Source organism: Larus michahellis, chromosome 1 (genome assembly GCF_964199755.1).
Source record: "Larus michahellis chromosome 1, bLarMic1.1, whole genome shotgun sequence".
NCBI lineage: Eukaryota > Metazoa > Chordata > Aves > Charadriiformes > Laridae > Larus > Larus michahellis.
In genome coordinates this window covers 204,715,082-204,734,168 of record NC_133896.1, presented here as the reverse complement: position 1 = coordinate 204,734,168, position 19,087 = coordinate 204,715,082, and the positions used below count along the sequence as shown (strand labels likewise).

General features: G+C 43.2%; 1 protein-coding gene across 1 annotated transcript; it reads left to right on the top strand.

Annotated features, from left to right (window-relative positions):
- The first annotated feature begins 4,918 nt into the window (after positions 1-4,918).
- Positions 4,919-18,592, top strand: RAB39A (RAB39A, member RAS oncogene family). The gene is made up of 2 exons (XM_074572964.1): positions 4,919-5,400; positions 15,487-18,592. The coding sequence occupies exons 1-2, from the start codon at positions 5,078-5,080 to the stop codon at positions 15,911-15,913; spliced, it is 750 nt and encodes a 249-aa protein (XP_074429065.1). The 5' UTR covers positions 4,919-5,077; the 3' UTR covers positions 15,914-18,592.
- The last annotated feature ends 495 nt before the right edge of the window (positions 18,593-19,087 follow it).

The following is a 19,087-nucleotide window of genomic DNA, read 5'->3' as shown; positions in this document are numbered from 1 at the left end:
GACACAGCAAACATCAGGCTGGGAGTGACTGCTCTGGGTATGATATAATATCACTAACATTTTGAGGGAGGAGGTAGCAAAGAGTGAGACAATGATGGATCAGATAGAGGTTGTTTGCTTGTGTGGAACAGGGATGGCTTAACAGTTGGTAAGATGTGAGGAAAAGTATAAAAATATTTAATCGTTATAAAACATCTATTGAGTAAATGCTCAGTCCTTGTTTTGTAATATGGTTATGACTTTCAGTTCCCAGGCTTGTCTTTGAAATTATGTTGTAGGTCCTTCTGGAAGATCAGGTCTGAGGAGTTAGAAGTTTTCCTTGTCCCAGCTGGGTGTTTCTGTTCTTCATTGACTGCCTCTGTGAGTTCATTCTGCTGTGGAGTGGTTTCACTTGCATCATCTCAACAGAGTCATTTTAATGCCTCATGAAGAAAGTGGATACCTATGTAGGTATTTATTTATTTGTTTATTAATAAATACATCCATAGATTATGATGACCCGGTTGTGCAGCTTTTTTTTTTCAATGTTTATACCGATGTTCTACCATGCACATATCTATCTCAACAACATAAGGAGCACCCTCATCAAACAAGGACGTCTTCTAACAGCTCAGAGTGTATCTTTGAATGAATGACCATGTTAACACACAGAGACTTGGGACACTATAAAAATACCTTCCTACCTAAAAATAACTCCTACCATGTGTTCCTAGAATATTGCTTTCTCCTTCACCTGTGAAGAGCTCCAAGTGTTACAGACACAGTGTCAGAAATAAACTTCCAGCAAGAAATAACAAATGCAATAAGACGATGCTAAGCAACAAATCCAAAACTTTGCAACACATTTCCCTTTACTCAGGGTTTTTTCCCCATCTTGCTGGGTGAATATTCTCTCTGCAGTTCTTTGCTATCCCATCACTTCTTACCGCTGTAAAACTGGCATAGTGAGATGAGCCCCAGCATAATGTGGAGCTGCTAACCACAGCGAGCACAGAGGTGACCCCTGGCACCTGAGTGCGAGATCAAGATGTTGAATCTGGGCAGCTGGAACATCCCATTGCTCCTGGCAGTGCTGACGAGGATTTCTGCAGACCATGGGGTTGGCAGGCCTGGTGTCTTACAGGTTTCCTGTCCTACCCAATTGCCTTTGGTGTCTGAGGAGATACAAGCACTCTTGGAAACTTTCGGAAGGGCAGGCTTACACCAAGAGTGGTGTTAAAATCTTGGCCGCAACCTGCTGTTCCTGCTGACCCACCTTGTCTCTCCCAGCCATCAGCAGGAGCGTTAGCTTCTGCAAGAGTTGGAGTGACTCACTAATTAACACCACAGGAGGAAGTGTGAAACCCATCAAATACTATGAACTGTAAAAAGTAAGAAGGGTGGTTAGATTTGTTCTCATACTGCTTACAAGATTTTGGGGCAGACTGAACATTTCACCATAATGCTGTTCAGCTACTCGGATACTAAATTTATACATATGTATCAAAGAAGTCTGTGGAAGAAACATTACCAGAATGCTGTGGTTTAAGAAATGTACTTCCTGCCATCAGGTGAAACCTATCTGGCTTGATGTCATCTTAGAGAAGGGGGAATCATTGCTCATTAGTAGGGAGTATCCCACCTCCAGTACTGCTCTATCAAAAAACAAAAAACAAAAACAAAAGGATAGCTGGCAGCATCTTCCAACAGCTTACGTGTGTTGAAACTTTCTCCATGATAAAATGAGCAGCTGTATCAGGCTTCAGACCAACAGCCTAGGCAATTAAAACAGGCACGGATGGCATCTTGCTTCCAGACTGGTCCCTCAGTTCTCTTAGGTTCTTGGGTGGCAGCAGAAAGCATGGTTTCTCAGTCTCAGGTTGACTGGAGTTGCGAGCCAGTTACTTTCATCTGTGCTTCTCTACGCTTCCGTGTAATCATGTGTGCGCATTCTTCAGGAGCACTGTGCTCTGTGTAATCCCTGGTGCCCTACCCACTTACCAAAGGTTGACAGAAATCTGTGACAAGTCAAAAATGTGAAAAAAAATGAGGAATTTTTAGATTGCAAGGTCTTGGATGTATGGCTTAGTGCAGTCATCTAGATAATAATGCAGTAGATTTGGACATTTGGGTTTGTTTGGGTTTTTTATTGTTTCCCAGAGTTTAGGTTTGATTCACCCTTCCTGGGAAGAGCAGATTCAAGCTGCCAATGCCCAAGTGGTGGAAAATATCTGAGGGAAGGTCAGGTTCTTGTTGCTGCTTTAACCTCTCCATTTTAACCTTTCCAGCTCCGCAGAGCATATCCATTTTTGGTTGCTTCTTCTGACTGCTGGTCAGAGATCTTTGTGATGGACTGCATGCTGTCAGTGCCTCTGTACTTATTGGTAAGTAACAAAAGCTAAATAAAATAAAAAAAAATTCACCCACCTTGTACACTCCACATTAAACATGACAAATGCAGGTTCCTTAAGTAGCATTTAGTATATGACACTCAAAAGGTCCCAAATGAATGTATAAGGTTGTGCTTTGGATGTATGTGAATGTATATACCACTGCCTTTCTATAATGACAACCTTAGCTATACAGACCAGACTCTGGACACCTGAAATAGTTGCAAACATATTTAGTTCAACTGTAAATGCCCTAAGCAAATTGACTTTGTTCACCTATTAGGAATGAAATGAGCTATGTAACTCATGAGTGTGAGGTTCTTCCAGCCTAGATGTGCAGAGGACAGCAATCTGCTCTGCATCTAAGCTGGAGAGCATGTGCTTTAGGCTCTAAAGACTTGTGGGTGTTAGCCAGGGTGGTGATCCTCACATACCTCACATCTGTTTCACCTGAAAATACTTCTTGTATGCAACTGCCACTTTTGTCAAAATGCTTAGAAAAGATCCCTAGGAATGACCTGTAAACGTGTCCCATGTAGAACTGCAAGAACTGGACTGATTTTACCCTTCTGAAAGTTCATTTATCTGAGTTAATATTATTTTAATTGTTATTCAAATGATCAATCAGTTAAGTACAAGCTATGTTCAATTTATTTTTACAAGAATAGCTGGTGAAAGTCAAGGGGAGAAATGTGCAGGGTTCAGGAGGAAACACACTCAGAGACGCATGGGCACACAATCACCAAGTCCAGGTGACTGACTGGCCAGCCCAAAAGGTCACTGGAGAGTCTGGATTCTTGAAGCAGGCAGCATCCTGCAGCTTCAGCTCTGTGTGCACAGCAAGATAAATCCCTCTGGCAGCTCCTGGCTGTGCCTTTTATAGAGTCAGGGCTGCCAGGACCAGTCTCTGCTGGAAGATTCTGGGGTCACCCGGATGAGTCTCCAAGGGCCAGCCATGCTTGCACATCCCAGCCAGACTCATTTTGGGGCTGGAGGATGTGATCTCCTGAGCGGTGCATGCAAACTCCTCTTCTGACTTCACCCTGCCCTTGGTCAGGTGAAGGGCCAAAGGTGCTCTTGGTCTCACTCATCCACGCTGTGGAGCTGCAAGGTCTACCCAGGCTTACAGGAGGAAACATGCCAGTCTTACATGGGTGACCACGTAACACATTGGAATAACCAAACCAGACTCAGGCAATGAGAACGCTCTTCATAACAAACTGCCCCACAGCGTTACAAAAGAAACATGGTTTTGGATATGCCCCTAACCAGCCATGGGCAGGCGTGGTTTTAGCTGCATCTGTGACTGACATTAACAGAGGAAAACAGCAGGCTGTGTGGAAAAAAATGTCGCTTACCAGCTTACCCAGCCTACTCCACTCGGCTCTCAGGCTCTTGGCCCTTGGCTCCCTCACCCCAGCCCAACCTACTAAAGAAGCTGCTGCAATACGGTTTACCAGAAGTCAGAGGATTTCTGCTTATTTGGCTCTAATGCCCTTACCAGCCATCTGAGGCCTGTTAGTGTTTGTTACCCCATGTGGTTCTGACACTTTAAAAGAAATCTGAGGAATCTATTACTCAGCAAAATTATCATAATATGATACTTAGCTCAACACCCCAGAGGGGCAAAGAAATTTCTCTAGCAGGCACCTCTACTAACAGAATTGTTCTATTACCATAGGCAAAGGTACTTTCACAAAGGTCCGATACATGCAGTTTGCTCCACCGGGAAATGAAGAGTGTATGTCCCTGTCATTTCCAGTATCATGCCATGTCTCAAGACAGTTTGCATGATTCTCTCTGTGAATATCTAGATCACACTCTCCCTTTCCCTTTCGGCACTTGCCCAGCCCATCTTTACCACTTGGCACTTGTTCGTCTACTTCTGTCTCTTTTCCAGCTCGCACTCCTCCAGACAGCCCCTCCCCAGATCCTATCCCCCAGACAGCTTCCTTTCAGCCCCCTGCCCCTTTTCCCCTACCAGTCCAGTTCCTCCGCTCCTTCTCCGGTATTTCCTTTCTGCTCCCACTTTTCTTTGAAAATCTCACGTTTTGACAGCCCGGTTCTCTCTCTCACCTGATTTTCCAGACCCGCCTGGCTCCCCCTCCCCCGAGCATCCCCCTTCTCCGGGCCCACCCCTACACTTGTTGCCCACGGGAGCAGCTGGACGCTGGGCATGGGCAGTAGCCACAAAGCAGCCGTCCTCGCCGCGGCATGACGGCGGGCGGCCGGCGGTTCCCCCACCTCCCCACGCCAAGCCGCCGTGCGGGGCCGCCCAGCCCGCGGAGGAGGGCCCGTCTCGCCGCCCACATGACGGCGCGGTGGGAGGCCCCGGCGGGCGGTTCGTCCGCGCCACCGCAGAGCGGGCGGGAGAGGCGGGAGCGGCAGCGCACCCCGCGGCGGGAGAGGGGCGGGGGCGGCCGGGGCGGGGGCGCGGGGCCGGGGCCGGAGCCGGGGCCGGGCGGCGGCAGCGGGGCCGCGCCGGTGCTGAAGGGACAGCGCCCGCCCCGCCCCGCCCCGCCCCGCCCCGCCCGGGCAGCCACCGGGAGCCGGGCGCGGCGCCCCCGGCAGCGGGGCGGGGGGACCCGGCCTCCGCCCGCCCGCCGCCGCCCTGCCCGGCGCGGCCGGCTCCGGCACCCCGTCCTGCCCCCGCGGGAGCGGCTCCCCGGGCCCCGCGCACCCCCCGCCGCCGCCCTCCCGCTGCGCCGATGCCGGGCGTTGGGGCGATCGGAGCGCGGTGCAGGCACCGGCCGCGCAGGAGCCCCAGAAAGAGCCCCAAGGCGGAGGCGGGCCAGGCCGGGGCCGCCATGGACGCGGCGATTTGGATCTACCAGTTCCGGCTGATCGTGCTGGGCGACTCCACCGTCGGCAAGTCCTGCCTCTTGCACCGCTTCACCGAGGGCCGCTTCCCGGGGCCGCTGCACTCCGACCCCACCGTGGGTGTGGACTTCTTCTCTCGGCTGGTGGAGATCGAGCCCGGCAAGAGGGTCAAGCTGCAGCTCTGGGACACGGCGGGGCAGGAGAGGTTCAGGTACAGGACCCAGGATCTTCCCCCCCCCCCTCCCCTCTGCCCGCAAGACTTGAGGGTCCCCACTGCCCTGCTGGCACTGTACCGTCATTGTCTGACACATCTCCTGCCCCAAGGAGTTTGCCTTGCCCCCCAGCACGTCTCACTCTGCACCCACCTGGCTGCTGTGCCCCAAAGAGCCCTCAATCCCAGTGACATCCAGCCTCATGCCTACCAGCGTCCCCCAGCCCCATGGCCCACCATCCCTCTCACCCCACTGCCCACCAGTTCCCCACCAGGAGCTTCCTCCTTCCCCAGTCTTTCCATTCACACCCACCAGGGAACAGCTACCCTTCCCCTCCCAGTTCACACTAGGGGCTAACAAGTGGCCTTGTGTTTTTCCTTCCCTCCCTCATCTTTGCCCTCAAGCCCTAGACCTAGGGTAGCAATCCCTTCTCTGCATTTTTTTTTGTCCTTCTTTGCAGCAGGAGGCCCCTGCTTCACTCTGCATTTCTTACTTTGTCATCACCTCCGAACTCATCCTCCCCTGCAGTATTTCCCTCTGCCGTAACTCTCCCTCCCATGCAATCTGAAGAGACTAAGCCACCTCCCTGCTTTTCCTCTTTCCAGCACAGCAGCACTGCGAGCACCAGTGCAGCCTTGGCAGTGTGAAAGCCACCGGGCAGCCAGCTACAGTCCCTTATTAGTGTTTTATCTGCCTTCTGCACCTGCTCTGCACTGGTGGTTGCCAGGAGCCTTCACTAATACTTCTATCATTTATAGTGTAGCTAAACTAGCTCAAATGCTGGGCTGAGTATTAAATCCTCTCCTTCGTCCTCTTTGTCATGAACAGGCAGCAAAACTACCCTCTTTTCCTGCCCCAAAAGAGTCACGGTCATTCCTCAACATACAAACTGGTACTGTCATTGACTTACTGTTGGGGCTTTGTTGTATCTATGGTGCTTGCCTCTTCAGGCAAGTTGTGTACGCATTTTAGTTTGGACTTGGGGTTCAGTAGGTATGAACTGGGGTGGGAGGCTAATGTGTAGCCCATTTATCTGTTGCGATACGTGGTACCTGACCCACACACTTGTTACTGGGGTGCCAGCAGTAGTGTTAAGTGGGTCTCCTCACTGGCCAGAATCGATTCTTTTATGTTGTCTGTCTTCCGCTGCAACAGTTGTGCAGATTCTCGCACTCAGCTGAAGAGGTGGGATTTCACTGTCTTACCAGGCAACACAAACACTTTTTTTTTCTTTTTCCAATAACAAGCATTACAGTGAAATAACAAACTTTCCTGGGCTTGCATGAGTCACAACTTTATACATACGTTTGCAGGCAGGCCTCTGAAGGGTTAGCAAAGAAATTAACTGCGATAATAGCAAGCTCTTAGCATTTTTCAACCTCCTTGTGCTTTCCAGCAAAGAATGTAAAATACTTGTAAACAAGTGACTAAGAATGTATGATCTCTTTATTTTGAATTTGCTGACAAATAGGCGGGATGGCCAATGACAAGGCACTTGACTAAAAGGAATGCAAATACAGAGAGTTTTGCATACATTTTAAATCAAATGATAGCCATCTTTTAGCCTGGGAACGCTCAGGGGATATACAGTGATGAGTCATGCAGCCAGTTGCTTTTAAATTTACCATTAGTATACATCTGTGTTTTTTCTAATACCCAGAAGATAAGAAACTGAAGGAAGTAGTTTTAAACATTTGTGTTTGTTTTTCTGCTAAGAGTTTCTTGTCAGTTGGTGTGCCAAATATCATAGTTTATTGTATAGTCTGTTTGACACTTTCTGAAGTAAATTATAAATATTTTACTAAGTTATACATCACAGGTTAAAATCTTGCATATTCTGTTCTTTGCTAATGGGGAAGATTACAGATCACAAGCAAAGATGGTCTTGGGGAAGAACTAATTATTCCAAGAAGTAATCTAATTTTTGGAATGCCAAGCAGTTTGCAGTTCTGATTCTCAATTCTGCTCTGGTTCACTTGCATTGGGACTTTAGAGGAGGTAAAACCTGGCTTTAAAGCTGCCTGGGGAGTTCCCAGGGTGCAGGGCAAACTACTGGAAGCATAATAACACCCTTCTTTTGGTCACAGGCATTAGGGACATTCCCAGGGGAAAAGTAAGGTGTGACACACTTGCCATCACACTCTTGAGAGAGAGCGCTTATTTTCTTGGAGAAGTTGTTTTGGAAAAATTCTTACATGTGTCTAGTTCATTGATGCTGCTGTATTTGAACTAGATTTCATGCATCGTCTTAGAAATCATCTTTAACATACACTGTTTGCATTACTTCTCAAATAAAGTAATTCTCACTATTTCCACAAGAAGGGTGAGCAAGCTGCAAACACTGGTGCCGAACGGTTTACTTATTTTGAGCTCAGACAGGGCAGTTACTGACTACATTTACGTTGATGTCAGTACGGCATCACTAAGCAGAATCTCCCATTGTGCTAGGTGCCATATGGACCACAACAACATAATCATTAACTTTAACACCTTACTAGAACTAGAACAAGAACCTACAGACTAGTTCAGTATAGACTCAGGTCTGTAATGCGGACTAAGGTAAATGAGGGGTACACCCTAGGTTTCTTTCTGTCTTGAGATTAGTTGCCATTTAGAGCAATCTGCTGCTTTGTCTGTGTTTCACATCATCTACTTTGCTGTTTGTTTAATTTTCCTATCTTTAAATCCAACAATGTATTTAAATCATGAAACTTCCAAGCCTATAAAGTGCTTGGTAGTGGCGCTAACACTGAGAGTTCATTTCAAGAACGTAGGGGCAAAATATTGTGGGGATGCCTCAATTATATTAACCCACTTTTTAGTAGACTACGATATTAGATACATTCTGTTTCTAACACATGGCTTGAAAATAAAACACTATTCTTATTCTTTTTGAGTAAGCAATGCGTATTTTCAAAATTAATACCATTACAATGTAGTCTTTAGTCATAGCATAAAAGTAAGCCTTCAAAATTAGATAAAGCTTTTAGTGAAAGTTTGGTTCATCTGGTAAAGATCAGTAAGATCATAATGAGAAAGAAACACTGACTGATTTAAAGTCACCCTAAAGCCATAGTCTGATGTGATTAATACATCTTCTCATTCATTTTCAGAAACATTTGTTCAGTGTCCATCATTTTACCAAGGCTTTTCTTGAGATTATTATTTAGGGTCTTATATCTTGAACCTAATATTTAGATTAAGCTAAGAGAATGACTTCTGTTCTAGACAGTATTTTCCCCTTCCATAATGGTAGTTTAGGCAGAATTAATAAGCAGAACCAAACCCATGCTCTACATGGGAAGTCATGATTTACAAAAGCATTTAAGATCTGCATTTAACAAATATTCCCAATTAAAACTAAAGACTTTAAAGTTATCCTTCGGAAAAACATTCTAACGTATCATTGTACATCACAATATATAACTTCTTGAGGAGTGGTCTCACCTCCAGCAATTTCAAATACAGAACCATCTGGAAGAACCTCACGGCATTCAATACCAAAGTGTCATGGTTCCCTTTTTTAATACGTAGTGTAGTCTTATCTTTTTAGCATGTTCTAATAGGGAAAAACTGATTTTCTCCAACCCTTTATCTGTGTTTACTTTTCATTTATTACAAATGTCAAGCATTGTATGAAATGAACAAAAATATTATTCATTCAAGTATTTTTGATGAAAATAAAAACTTAGGATGGTCTGGAGGATGCTAGGACAGTCCATATTTAAGAACAGCACAGATAAGGAGCTTTGTCATCTCTATTTATTTATATGGAGCGGGGGAGAAAATAAGAATTAGCTTTTCAATAACGCTTACATCAATTTTTGTAACTCAGGCAAAGATGGTAAAATAGTTCACATATTTAGTGTGGACCGACTGGAGGCTGTAGCACACCCATCATCAGTGGCTGGTGCGACACGCTCACTCCAGCCTGGAAGAGGAGGAGCTGCCTGGCCACGTAGGCCTGCGGTCCCCAAGGGGTTACACTCACCTCTGTTAAGTAGGAGGGTTGTTTCCTTTCATTTAGTGTAGCCATAGGAAGCAGGCAAACTCCCTCCTGAAATACCAGCTTGCACCTTGAACAAAGGGCCAGGCAGACAGATTGGTTTGGGCACTTCCATTAGCTATTGCTTTGAGAAGGCTTCGGAGTCTTCTGTGAAAAAGAAGCTGGGAGAGGAGACAGCGAAGAAGTACTGGGCATGAAGGAATACAAGAAAAACAAAGAGGTTTAGGAAGAGTATATGTATATTTGATACATTAAATAAATTAATAAATATATAAAATAAATAAGTAAATACATGAATAAAGACAGTTGCAGTGATGGATTTAAGAGTTCAGTCCCCCTTTCATTCAACCTTACAGGCAGGTTTTCCAGACTCTAAGAATGAAGTTCTGCTTCCCACTTCCAACCAGCACCTCCTCTGAACATCATCCTGCAAGAAGATGGCAGGCTTCATTGCTGTCTTCCCAATTTTAGAAGAAAGCTGCTCTTTGGCCATTACTTTTTCATCCTAATCCTACCCTGTCCCTAACTTAAGGCTTTTCCTCTTCTAAAGGAAGTTCTCCTCTCTCCCTCCTTCCCCACAGAAAATTAATCATGGTGCTTGTGGTTTGTCTATTTGCTAGAGCTCACTCAGTCTCTTGTTCATAGAATCACAGAATGGTTTGGGCTAGAAGGGACCTTAAAGATCATCCAAGCCCCCTGCCCTGGGCAGGGACACCTCTCACTAGACCAGGTTATTCAAAGCCCCATCCACCCTGGCCTTGAACATTTCCAGGGATGGCGCATCCACAATTTCTCTGGGCAACCTGTTCCGGTGCCTCACCACCCTCACAGTAAAGGATTTCTTCCTAATATCTAATCTAAGTCTCCCCTCTTTCAGTTTAAAACCGTTACCCCTTGTCCTATCACTACACTCCCTGATAAAGAGTCCCTCCCCATCTCTCCTGTAGGCCCCCTTTAGGTACTGGAAGGCTGCTATAAGGTCTCCCTGGAGCCTTCTCTTCTCCAGGCTGAACAACCCCAACTCTCTCAGCCTGTCTTCATAGCAGAGGTGCTCCAGCCCTCTGATCATCTTCGTGGCCCTCCACTGGACCCGCTCCAACAGGTCCACGTCCTTCTTATGCTGAGGACTCCAGAGCTGCACGCAGTTCAGTACTTGTTCAGTCTTCCATGGAATACAGAAAAACTCTTCACATTCATAACATCTTTCCCAAGGAGATCTACAAGCCTACAAGCATATCTTTTGTTGGCTACCATGCACTCTCATCACCAAGCTTTTCAGTGAAGACATATGCAGTGCATTGACATGGCCTGTAAAGTCTATAAAGCTGTACATCTTCTGAGCAAAACCCCTCGAGTGGCCTCTGTACCATGGGCTCTGTGAACATTGACCTGTGCCTTGTGAAGTAGTGCACGAGGAATCTGTGTGAAAGACAGGTACCTCCACTGTGCTAAAAGAAAGTTCCTCTGCATTTTGTGAGGTGTTGGGATGCTCTTGGGAAGCGCTCCCAAGTAGAACCTTCCAGGCACTCACCTGGAGCAATGGTTTGGTTTCAGCTTTGATGCAAGATAAGAGGGAAGGCAGGGCTGTCCCTGCCAAGTGGCTGCAGCCTGCGCAGAGGCAGAGCGCTCGGGTCCCCCGGCAAGCTTCTTCAGGCACCATGGTTAGATATGCAGCTGAGTGAAGCACAACTTTAGATGTTGGCTCTTATAGTTCTGCCCAAGCCTCGTCGAAGGCACTTAAAAGTCCTATAATTTTTAGCGACAATATTAATAAGAGGCAAAAATTGCCCTTGCACTTAGTTTTATAAAGAAAAAAACAAAAAACAAAAGGAGGTAGACCTACCAGACCACCTAAGTGAACGCTCTTTCGTTCTTTCTGGGTGTGATAGAGGACATAAGTGAGCAGAAGTACATCCACTTCATACAGTCCATTTCTAAATAACTCTAAGCTGTCTATAAAAATATATGTTTAATACTTAATCTACTCTGATTATCATATTTAAGTCAAATATTTTGCATCTATAAGACGTTTCAGATGCTGTTGAACAACCTACCACATTCATGTGCCCAGACGTTTTTCCCAGTTGATGGCCTAAACTTTCTGCTTCAAAATTTTGTATTATTTGTCAGGAATACTTTCTCTTAAAATGTAACTGCAAATAATAACTCACCTTAATAGTAAAACTATTCAAAAATTTGTAGACCATATTTTAACAAACATCATCCTTTTCTCAGATGTTAGACAAGCACGTAACATATCATATGTATCTTTAAAACTTTTTGTGTCACTTTTTTCTTTTGTTATTGTTTTCTGAAGTCTTTCTAGTATAGCAACATTTTTTTGGTAATGAGAAAACTAATTTCAAATTATACACACCAAAAATAGAGAAAAAACAAACGCTGTCTCTCCTATATATTCACACAGTTTCTGTGATGTGCAGCCCAAAGTTACAGGTGCTTTTTAATCCATCTCTGTTACAAGCAATACATACACATAATTAAATATAATGGCTTAGATCATCCGCTAGTGTAAATTAGCATATCTCTGCAAAGTGAATTACAACAGATGAGGGTACTGACTCCTGTGTATGAGCAACCAGTAACACAGGGAGGGCTGTTTTTCAGCACTCCAGTTCATAGATACATGCTATAACATCGTTCTATATAGAAATGCTTGGTAAATGATGCACTGCATTTTCAATACTAACCTACTTCCTTCCCTGGCTAATGCATTTCTTTGTCATAACTGTTTTCAAGATCTTTTTTTTAAATGCAAATAGATTGTATCAGCTTCCATTTCTCCAAATCAAATACCGTTTTCGTCACGCACTTCTGCTCTTTCTAGAACTACTTGAATTATTTTAATGTACTCATTTGTGTTTGCATCTGCTCTACAGCAAAGAAGTGCTTAAGAAAACCTGAAACAGATCTTTATGGCACCTTTATTTAACACTTTACAAAATGTGACACCCCTCCTTTATGGTCTTAAATAATTTTGCGAAACCATGAGTTATTTTTCATATCCAGCCTATTTGAATTAATCTGAGGGTAAGATCCTATTGTCTTCACATTCGAACTGTTCAGAGAGACACTCCATGGACTATATTGCTGGGAATGTAGAAAAGATCTTTCCAAACTTTAGGACAAACGCTCCCTATTATCTGTATCAACACATGTAAGTCTGTGGGGCCAGATGGGATTCACCCAAGGGTACTGAGGGCGCTGAGGGAAGTGCTCATCAGGCACTTCCCATCATTTACCAACAATCCTGGCTAACTGGGGAGGTGCCAGCTGACTGGAGGTTAGCAAATGTGATGCCTATCTATAAGCAGGACGATCTGGGGAACTACAGGCCTGGCAGCCTGGGGAAGCTGAGGGGAAGCCTGGGGGTGCTGGAGAAGGTTATGGAGCAGCTCATCTTGAGTGCCATCATGTGGCACGTACAGGACAAACAGGTGTTCAGGCCCAGTCAGTGTGGGTTTGTGAAAGGCAGGTCCTGCTTAATTAACCTGATCTCCTTCTATGACAAGGTGACCCACTTAGAGGACAAGGGAAAGGCTGTGGATGTTGTCTACCTAAACTTTAGTAAAGACTGTGACACTGTTTCCCACGGCATTCTCCTGGAGAAACCGTCTGCTCATGGGTTGGATGGTTGTATGCTTCGCTGGGTAAAAAACTGGCTGGCTGGGCAGGCCCAAAGAGTGCTGGTGAATGGAGTTAAATCCAGTTGGCGGCCGGTCACAAGTGGTGTTCTCCAGGGATCAGTATTGGGGTCAGTTCTCTTTAATATCTTTATCAATGATCTGGACGAGGGGATCGAGTGCACCCCCAGTAAGTTTGCAGATGACACCAAGTTGGGCAGGAGTGTCAGCCTGCTTGAGGGTAGAAAGGCTTTGCAGAGGGATCTGGACAGGCTGGATCAATGGGCCGAGGCCAATGGTATGAGCTTCAACAAGACCAAGTGCCAGGTCCTGCACTTGGGTCACAACAGCCCCATCCATGCAGTGCTACAGGCTTGGGCAAGAGCGGCTGGAGAGCTGCCTGGCAGAAAAGGACCTGGGGGTGTTGGTTGACAGCTGGCTGAATATGAGCCAGCAGTGTGCCCAGGTGGACAAGGCGGCCAACAGCATCCTGGCCTGTATCAGAAACTGTATGGCCAGCAGGACTAGGGAAGTGGTTGTATCTCTGCACTCAACACCTCAAATACTGTGTTCAGTTTTGGGCCCCTCACTACAGGAGGGAGACTGAAGCATGTTCAGAGAAGGGCAATGAACCTGGTGAGGGGTCTTGAGCACAGATCCTATGAGGAGCAGCTGAGGGAACTGGGGATGTTTAGCCTGGAGAAAAGAAGGCTGAGGGGAGGCCTTATCACTCTCCACAACTACTAGAAAGGAGGTTGTAGTGAGGGAGGGGTTGGTCTCTTCTCCGAAGTAACAAGGGATAGGACAAGAGGAAATGGCTTAAAGTTGCGCCAGGGGAAGTTTGGATTGGATATTAGGGAAAATTTCTTCACTGAAAGTGTTGTCAAACATTGGAACAGGCTGCCCAGGGAAGTGGTTGAGGCATCATCCCTGGAGGTATTCAGAAGACAGGCAGACGTGGTGCTTAGGGACATGGTTTAGTGGTGGTTTTGGTAGTGTTATGTTAATGGTTGGACTTGATAATCTTGAAGGTCTTTTCCAACCTAAATGATTCTGTGAAAACCATTTCAAATGCCATTTGCTGTGGCTAAATGGATTTAGATATGCCAAGAAACCGAAGGCTTATCTAGCTGTGCACTTACCTGTCTGTAATACGACAACTGCTGCTAATTATACATTATATGTTCAAATTGTTATAAAACCCTATATGAAATATGATGAACTGAAAATCACAAGGAGCTACTATTATGGAAAGATCTGTTATTGTGTACAGTTCATCCTGATTCCAAAGGTTTTGAGGCTGCATCCTCTTCATAATCATAAGCTAAAATGGAATTAATTCTTGGCTAAATTATAATTTCAAATAATGACTATTAATAGAAATTGCGCATCTCATTTCAGTTGGAGAATACTTATATATACCCTAGCTATGTATTTATGCTAGTAAGGAGTGCTTGCGTCCACTCCTTGGTAGGCTGTCACTTCCTTTAAAATGCCTTTCCTCACCGTCTCCATCATCCCCTATTTCTCATGATTAGAGACTTACAACATTTTTTTAGTCCCTGTATCTTTCTCTCTCTACATTCCAACAAACATTTTTTCTTCTTCTTGGGCATATTAAAAATCTTTTCAACCAGAGGAAGGGTTTCCTTCTTCCAAAATTCTTTCCAGTGAATGCTCTGGAACATGAGGGCTCAAAAATAGAAAAGATCTGTTGCCAGTCCTGGAAGTCTCGTGCCGAAAAAGAGCTTTTGAACGTCTATGTGAAAGAGACACTGGAGGTAGAAGTGTTCCTTGCCAATGCTGTAACAAGTGTGTGTTTGCCCAGCTCAGTTACTTTTGGACAGTTTTGTTTTGGTAGTTTCCTTTCTCAGGCTGTTACCTGTTGACTTCTGCAAGCACAAAGAAATATGATTATGTGTACAAATTTTTCTATCAAAGATTTTTTCCGCAAGGAATACAAAAGGATATGCTCATATACTCGTAAGCTTATACTCCAGGTTTCGCAACATCTGCCTACATATTTCAGTTTGAAATAAGTGATTAGAGCAGAGCAAAGTGCATGTTTGTATAAAACTGAAGGACTCAGACTTTAACACCATCAAGTATTTGACAAATATTTTTTTTTCTGTGAACATGTGCCACAGTTTGCTAATAAAGAGTACTCTGCAGAAAAATTCAGCATTCAAAATTCACACTAGAGATGTTGGCTTCAAGAATGTTTAGAAAGTAACTTTTGAACGTAAGAAAAAAATGAAAAAGCATTTTTGTGTGTAGAAGGTAAATTAATAAATTCATATCAGTTTTAAAAAAACAAAGATATTTCATAAAGCTTATAGTAGACAAATAACACATGGCCACATGGAAACGTAACCTATTTACGAATAAAGCAAAAATGTATTTTCATTTTCCTTTTTCTCTCTTTTTTTCCTTCACAGATCAATAACACGATCTTACTATCGCAACTCTGTGGGTGGCTTACTAGTGTTTGACATCACAAATCGACGATCTTTTGAACATGTGAAAGACTGGCTAGAAGAAGCAAAAATGCATGTGCAGCCTTTTCAGATTGTGTTCCTGTTAGTAGGACATAAATGTGACTTAGTGTCACAGCGTGAGGTCACAAGAGAAGAAGCTGAAAAACTGTCATCTGACTGTGGTATGAAATATATAGAAACATCAGCAAAAGATGCCACGAATGTTGAAGAGTCCTTTACAATTCTAACACGAGACATCTATGAACTTGTTAAAAAAGGAGAAATCTCAATACAAGATGGATGGGAAGGTGTCAAGAGCGGCTTTGTTCCAAACGTTGTACATTCATCAGAAGAAGCTGTAAAGCCCAGAAGACAATGCATCTGCTGAATCTGTAGCATGCCAAAGAGCACATCGGGTGTTCAGAAGATGATGCCAACCTAAATAACAGAATAATGATTTTGAAACATTAGATCATGCCATAGCTGAATCATAGAACGGTAATTTGTTTTTTTTATCCTTCTGTCTAGGTCATAACTTCATGAAACTTTTAAGTGCTTTTTTTCTTTTACGAAGTATAGTAACTTTGTGTGGTCTTCAGGAAAAGAAATTATATATTGCTAAAGGAAAAACTAATCCTATAGCAAGACACTGAGAAAGTGCAATAATCATCGTTACAACATCCTCTCTTGGGCTTTGCATTTTGAATACTGTTTAAAATCAAGGCTTGCTAGCTGAGGATCAGATGAGCTCATTACTTTTGTTCATCTTGTCTTAGTTTTGGACAAGAAAGTGTTATACCATATACTTTTTTAACGTGATTCTTTACTCAAGTGCAGGGTTGCTAATGACCATTAAAGTTTAGAATGCTGTAGAATTTCATAATAAAGATAACTCTAAAGAAAGCAAGCAGAAAGATTGCTCCAATAGCAAACACTTTTGATATGACTATGAATACACGCCTTACTAAAGAAAAAGAATGTTTTAGAAAAGATGATTTATTTGTATACGAAAATGGGAAATAGAAGCAATTAAATTTATTATTAAATATTTTCTGAATTGCCAATGAAACTAAATGTAACATCACATATGATCCAGCTGTTACTTGACTTGTATACAAAACAGATTTCCCAACCACTGGAGTTACATTTCGGAGGCCAGATCCTCAGCTGGGTAATTATCATAGCCACGCTGATGCCTAGGGAATTATGTTAATTTACACAAACAAATTCCATATTAGCTTTAAAATATAAATCTACTTCTAATTAGAAGTAAAAGTAAGTTAAGAAGTGCTGCAACCCATGGGGACCCAGGCCTTAAATTTGAATAGAGCAGGATTGTTTTATTCTCAGACTGCAAATGTTAAACTGTTACCTAAAAAATGAAGTTTTTAAAACCAAAACTGTTATGAATAGAGTGTTTGGAGAGGAGAGAATTTCTACAATAATGCTTGGCTACAGAGAGCAAAGCTGGAGAACCCCTATTCTAAGAAAGCAACACATAATAGCTTTTAATAACAATAATAATAGGAGAAATCTGTGATCATGTAGCATTTTACTGAGCTTGAGGTCATCTTCCTACTCCTCTGAATATAACACACACTAGCTTTATGCAAACTATGCCCTATATGTCTAGCACTTAAATACCAAATAAGTCTATTTCTATTTTATTGTAGTAGTATAACAAGATGACTTGATCTCCAGAGTTGATAAGCATCTACAGTTTATCTGGGCATACTCATAACCTCCAAACATCAAGCCAGTTATCGTCATACAAAGGTGTGTTACCGTGTTACAGTTCTCCATTTTCAAGACCAGGCAACAACTCTATCTAATCTAGCTTTTTTCTTCAACAAACATATAACTGGTTTTCCTTCAGGTTACTATTAGTTCCTTTTACAATCCTTTTGTAAATATTCCATAGTATAGAGACAGGTTGTTTGGTTCCAGTTATTTTATTCATTTAGGGTCACTAAAATTATTGACTTCAAAGGGAACTGAAAGGTTAATTTTTTCAATAGCCTGAATCTCACTTGCACTGAGGCACAGTTACACTGTCTTAGAAGGATACAGAGGCCTTAATATAAACAGGAATCAGCCTTAATTCATTAGCAATTAAAAGTTAGTTAATTCTAGTCTCAGCGTGCCACAAAGTAATTGCTGTGAGCCTGATTCTCTATTAAACTACATATATCAGTTGTTTACACCAAATCGATTTTGATTTGAGGGCATTTTAGGCCCTCTTTACAAAGTAAATGTGACTACAGATGCCAAAAGGTAGTGCAGAATCAGGCTGTGTGCATTTGACACCGACTCCCCTCTGATACTAGGCCCACGTTGTATATATCAGAAGATCTTCTCTTAGTTGTTTAAGAGGACAGAACGGGCCAACAAATAAATTGGTGTCTGGGAAGTCAACAGACCTAAAGTCTGCCACTGGTTCACTGTGTGTTTCTGAGCAAGGCATTTATGTTTTCTGTGCCTCACCTTCTGTATCTCAAAAATAGAGATGATCATTCTTCCTTGAATTCACAAAGACTGCTGAGACCCAATCTGACTGTATGATCTTCAGTCTGGACTCTTTTCTCTGTGCGCTACCTGTTGCAGAGTGTTTAGCACCGTGGGATGTGGATACTGGTTTCTTCTGCCGTACCAAAAAAAAAAAAATTAAAAATATTAAAACAGCTTTATAAGTACCAGGTATCGCTATTACTATGAAGCTACATTTCATTAGACATTTCATTACTTTCAGGTTAAAATCTCTTATCTTAAACTTTACTTCCTGGGTGCTCTGGAGCCAGTGAGATTTTCATTCTGTATGAGAAAAATCGGGTGTGTTGGGGGAAGGGACTGGGAGAAGAGGGGAGTGGAGGGGAGGTATGCGCAGGGAAATAAACAGTGGTCAGAACAGAGCCTTAATGATCTCAGACGTCAATGTTGTACCTGTAGTGTCACATTTGTTACACTGGGAATAGAGCTTTTAACTAGATTCAACTGTGCAAGGACCTGCTGTTGTCAACGCAACTAGAAGACAAGTTCACTGCATTTTAAAGTACTGTGCACATAGCTGTCTTATTTGTAATTCCTAAAATTGTAGATTAACATGTACATTCAAACATTGTCTATCTTGATGATATATTAAAGCACTACTGTACCTTCTCACCACACGCAGTTAAGAGAAATGACTGATAAATAGATGATGTGCTGAAATACCTCATTTTGTTTTCAGATGCTTTGCAGTACAGTATATAGGTAACAGCTTGAAGAGGCTGTAGAATGGATTATAGGTCAGTGCAAGTATATTCTTTTTTTTTCTCCCAAGGAAGGGCAAATACAACACTTATTATTGATACTAGAATGAAATTTCCAGAAATTACAGAAAACTCATTTGTCAGCCAAATTAATAAGTAGGAATTATTTATTTAAGAAAACCCCACAACTTCTGCAAGTTAAAGTCTGGTAAATCCCAGTTAGAAAAAGGAAAAACCTGTTGAAATAGTAAGCTGTTTGCATCTGGATTCATAGGCCTGACAAATGAATGGATTTAAAGTATTGTTTTGGACTC

Coding starts and splice junctions, on each gene's coding strand:
- RAB39A (XM_074572964.1), top strand. CDS start 5,078: ATGCCGGGCGTTGGGGCGATCGGAGCGCGGTGCAGGCACCGGCCGCGC. Junction 5,401..15,486: donor GCGGGGCAGGAGAGGTTCAG/GTACAGGACCCA, acceptor TTTCCTTCACAG/ATCAATAACACGATCTTACT.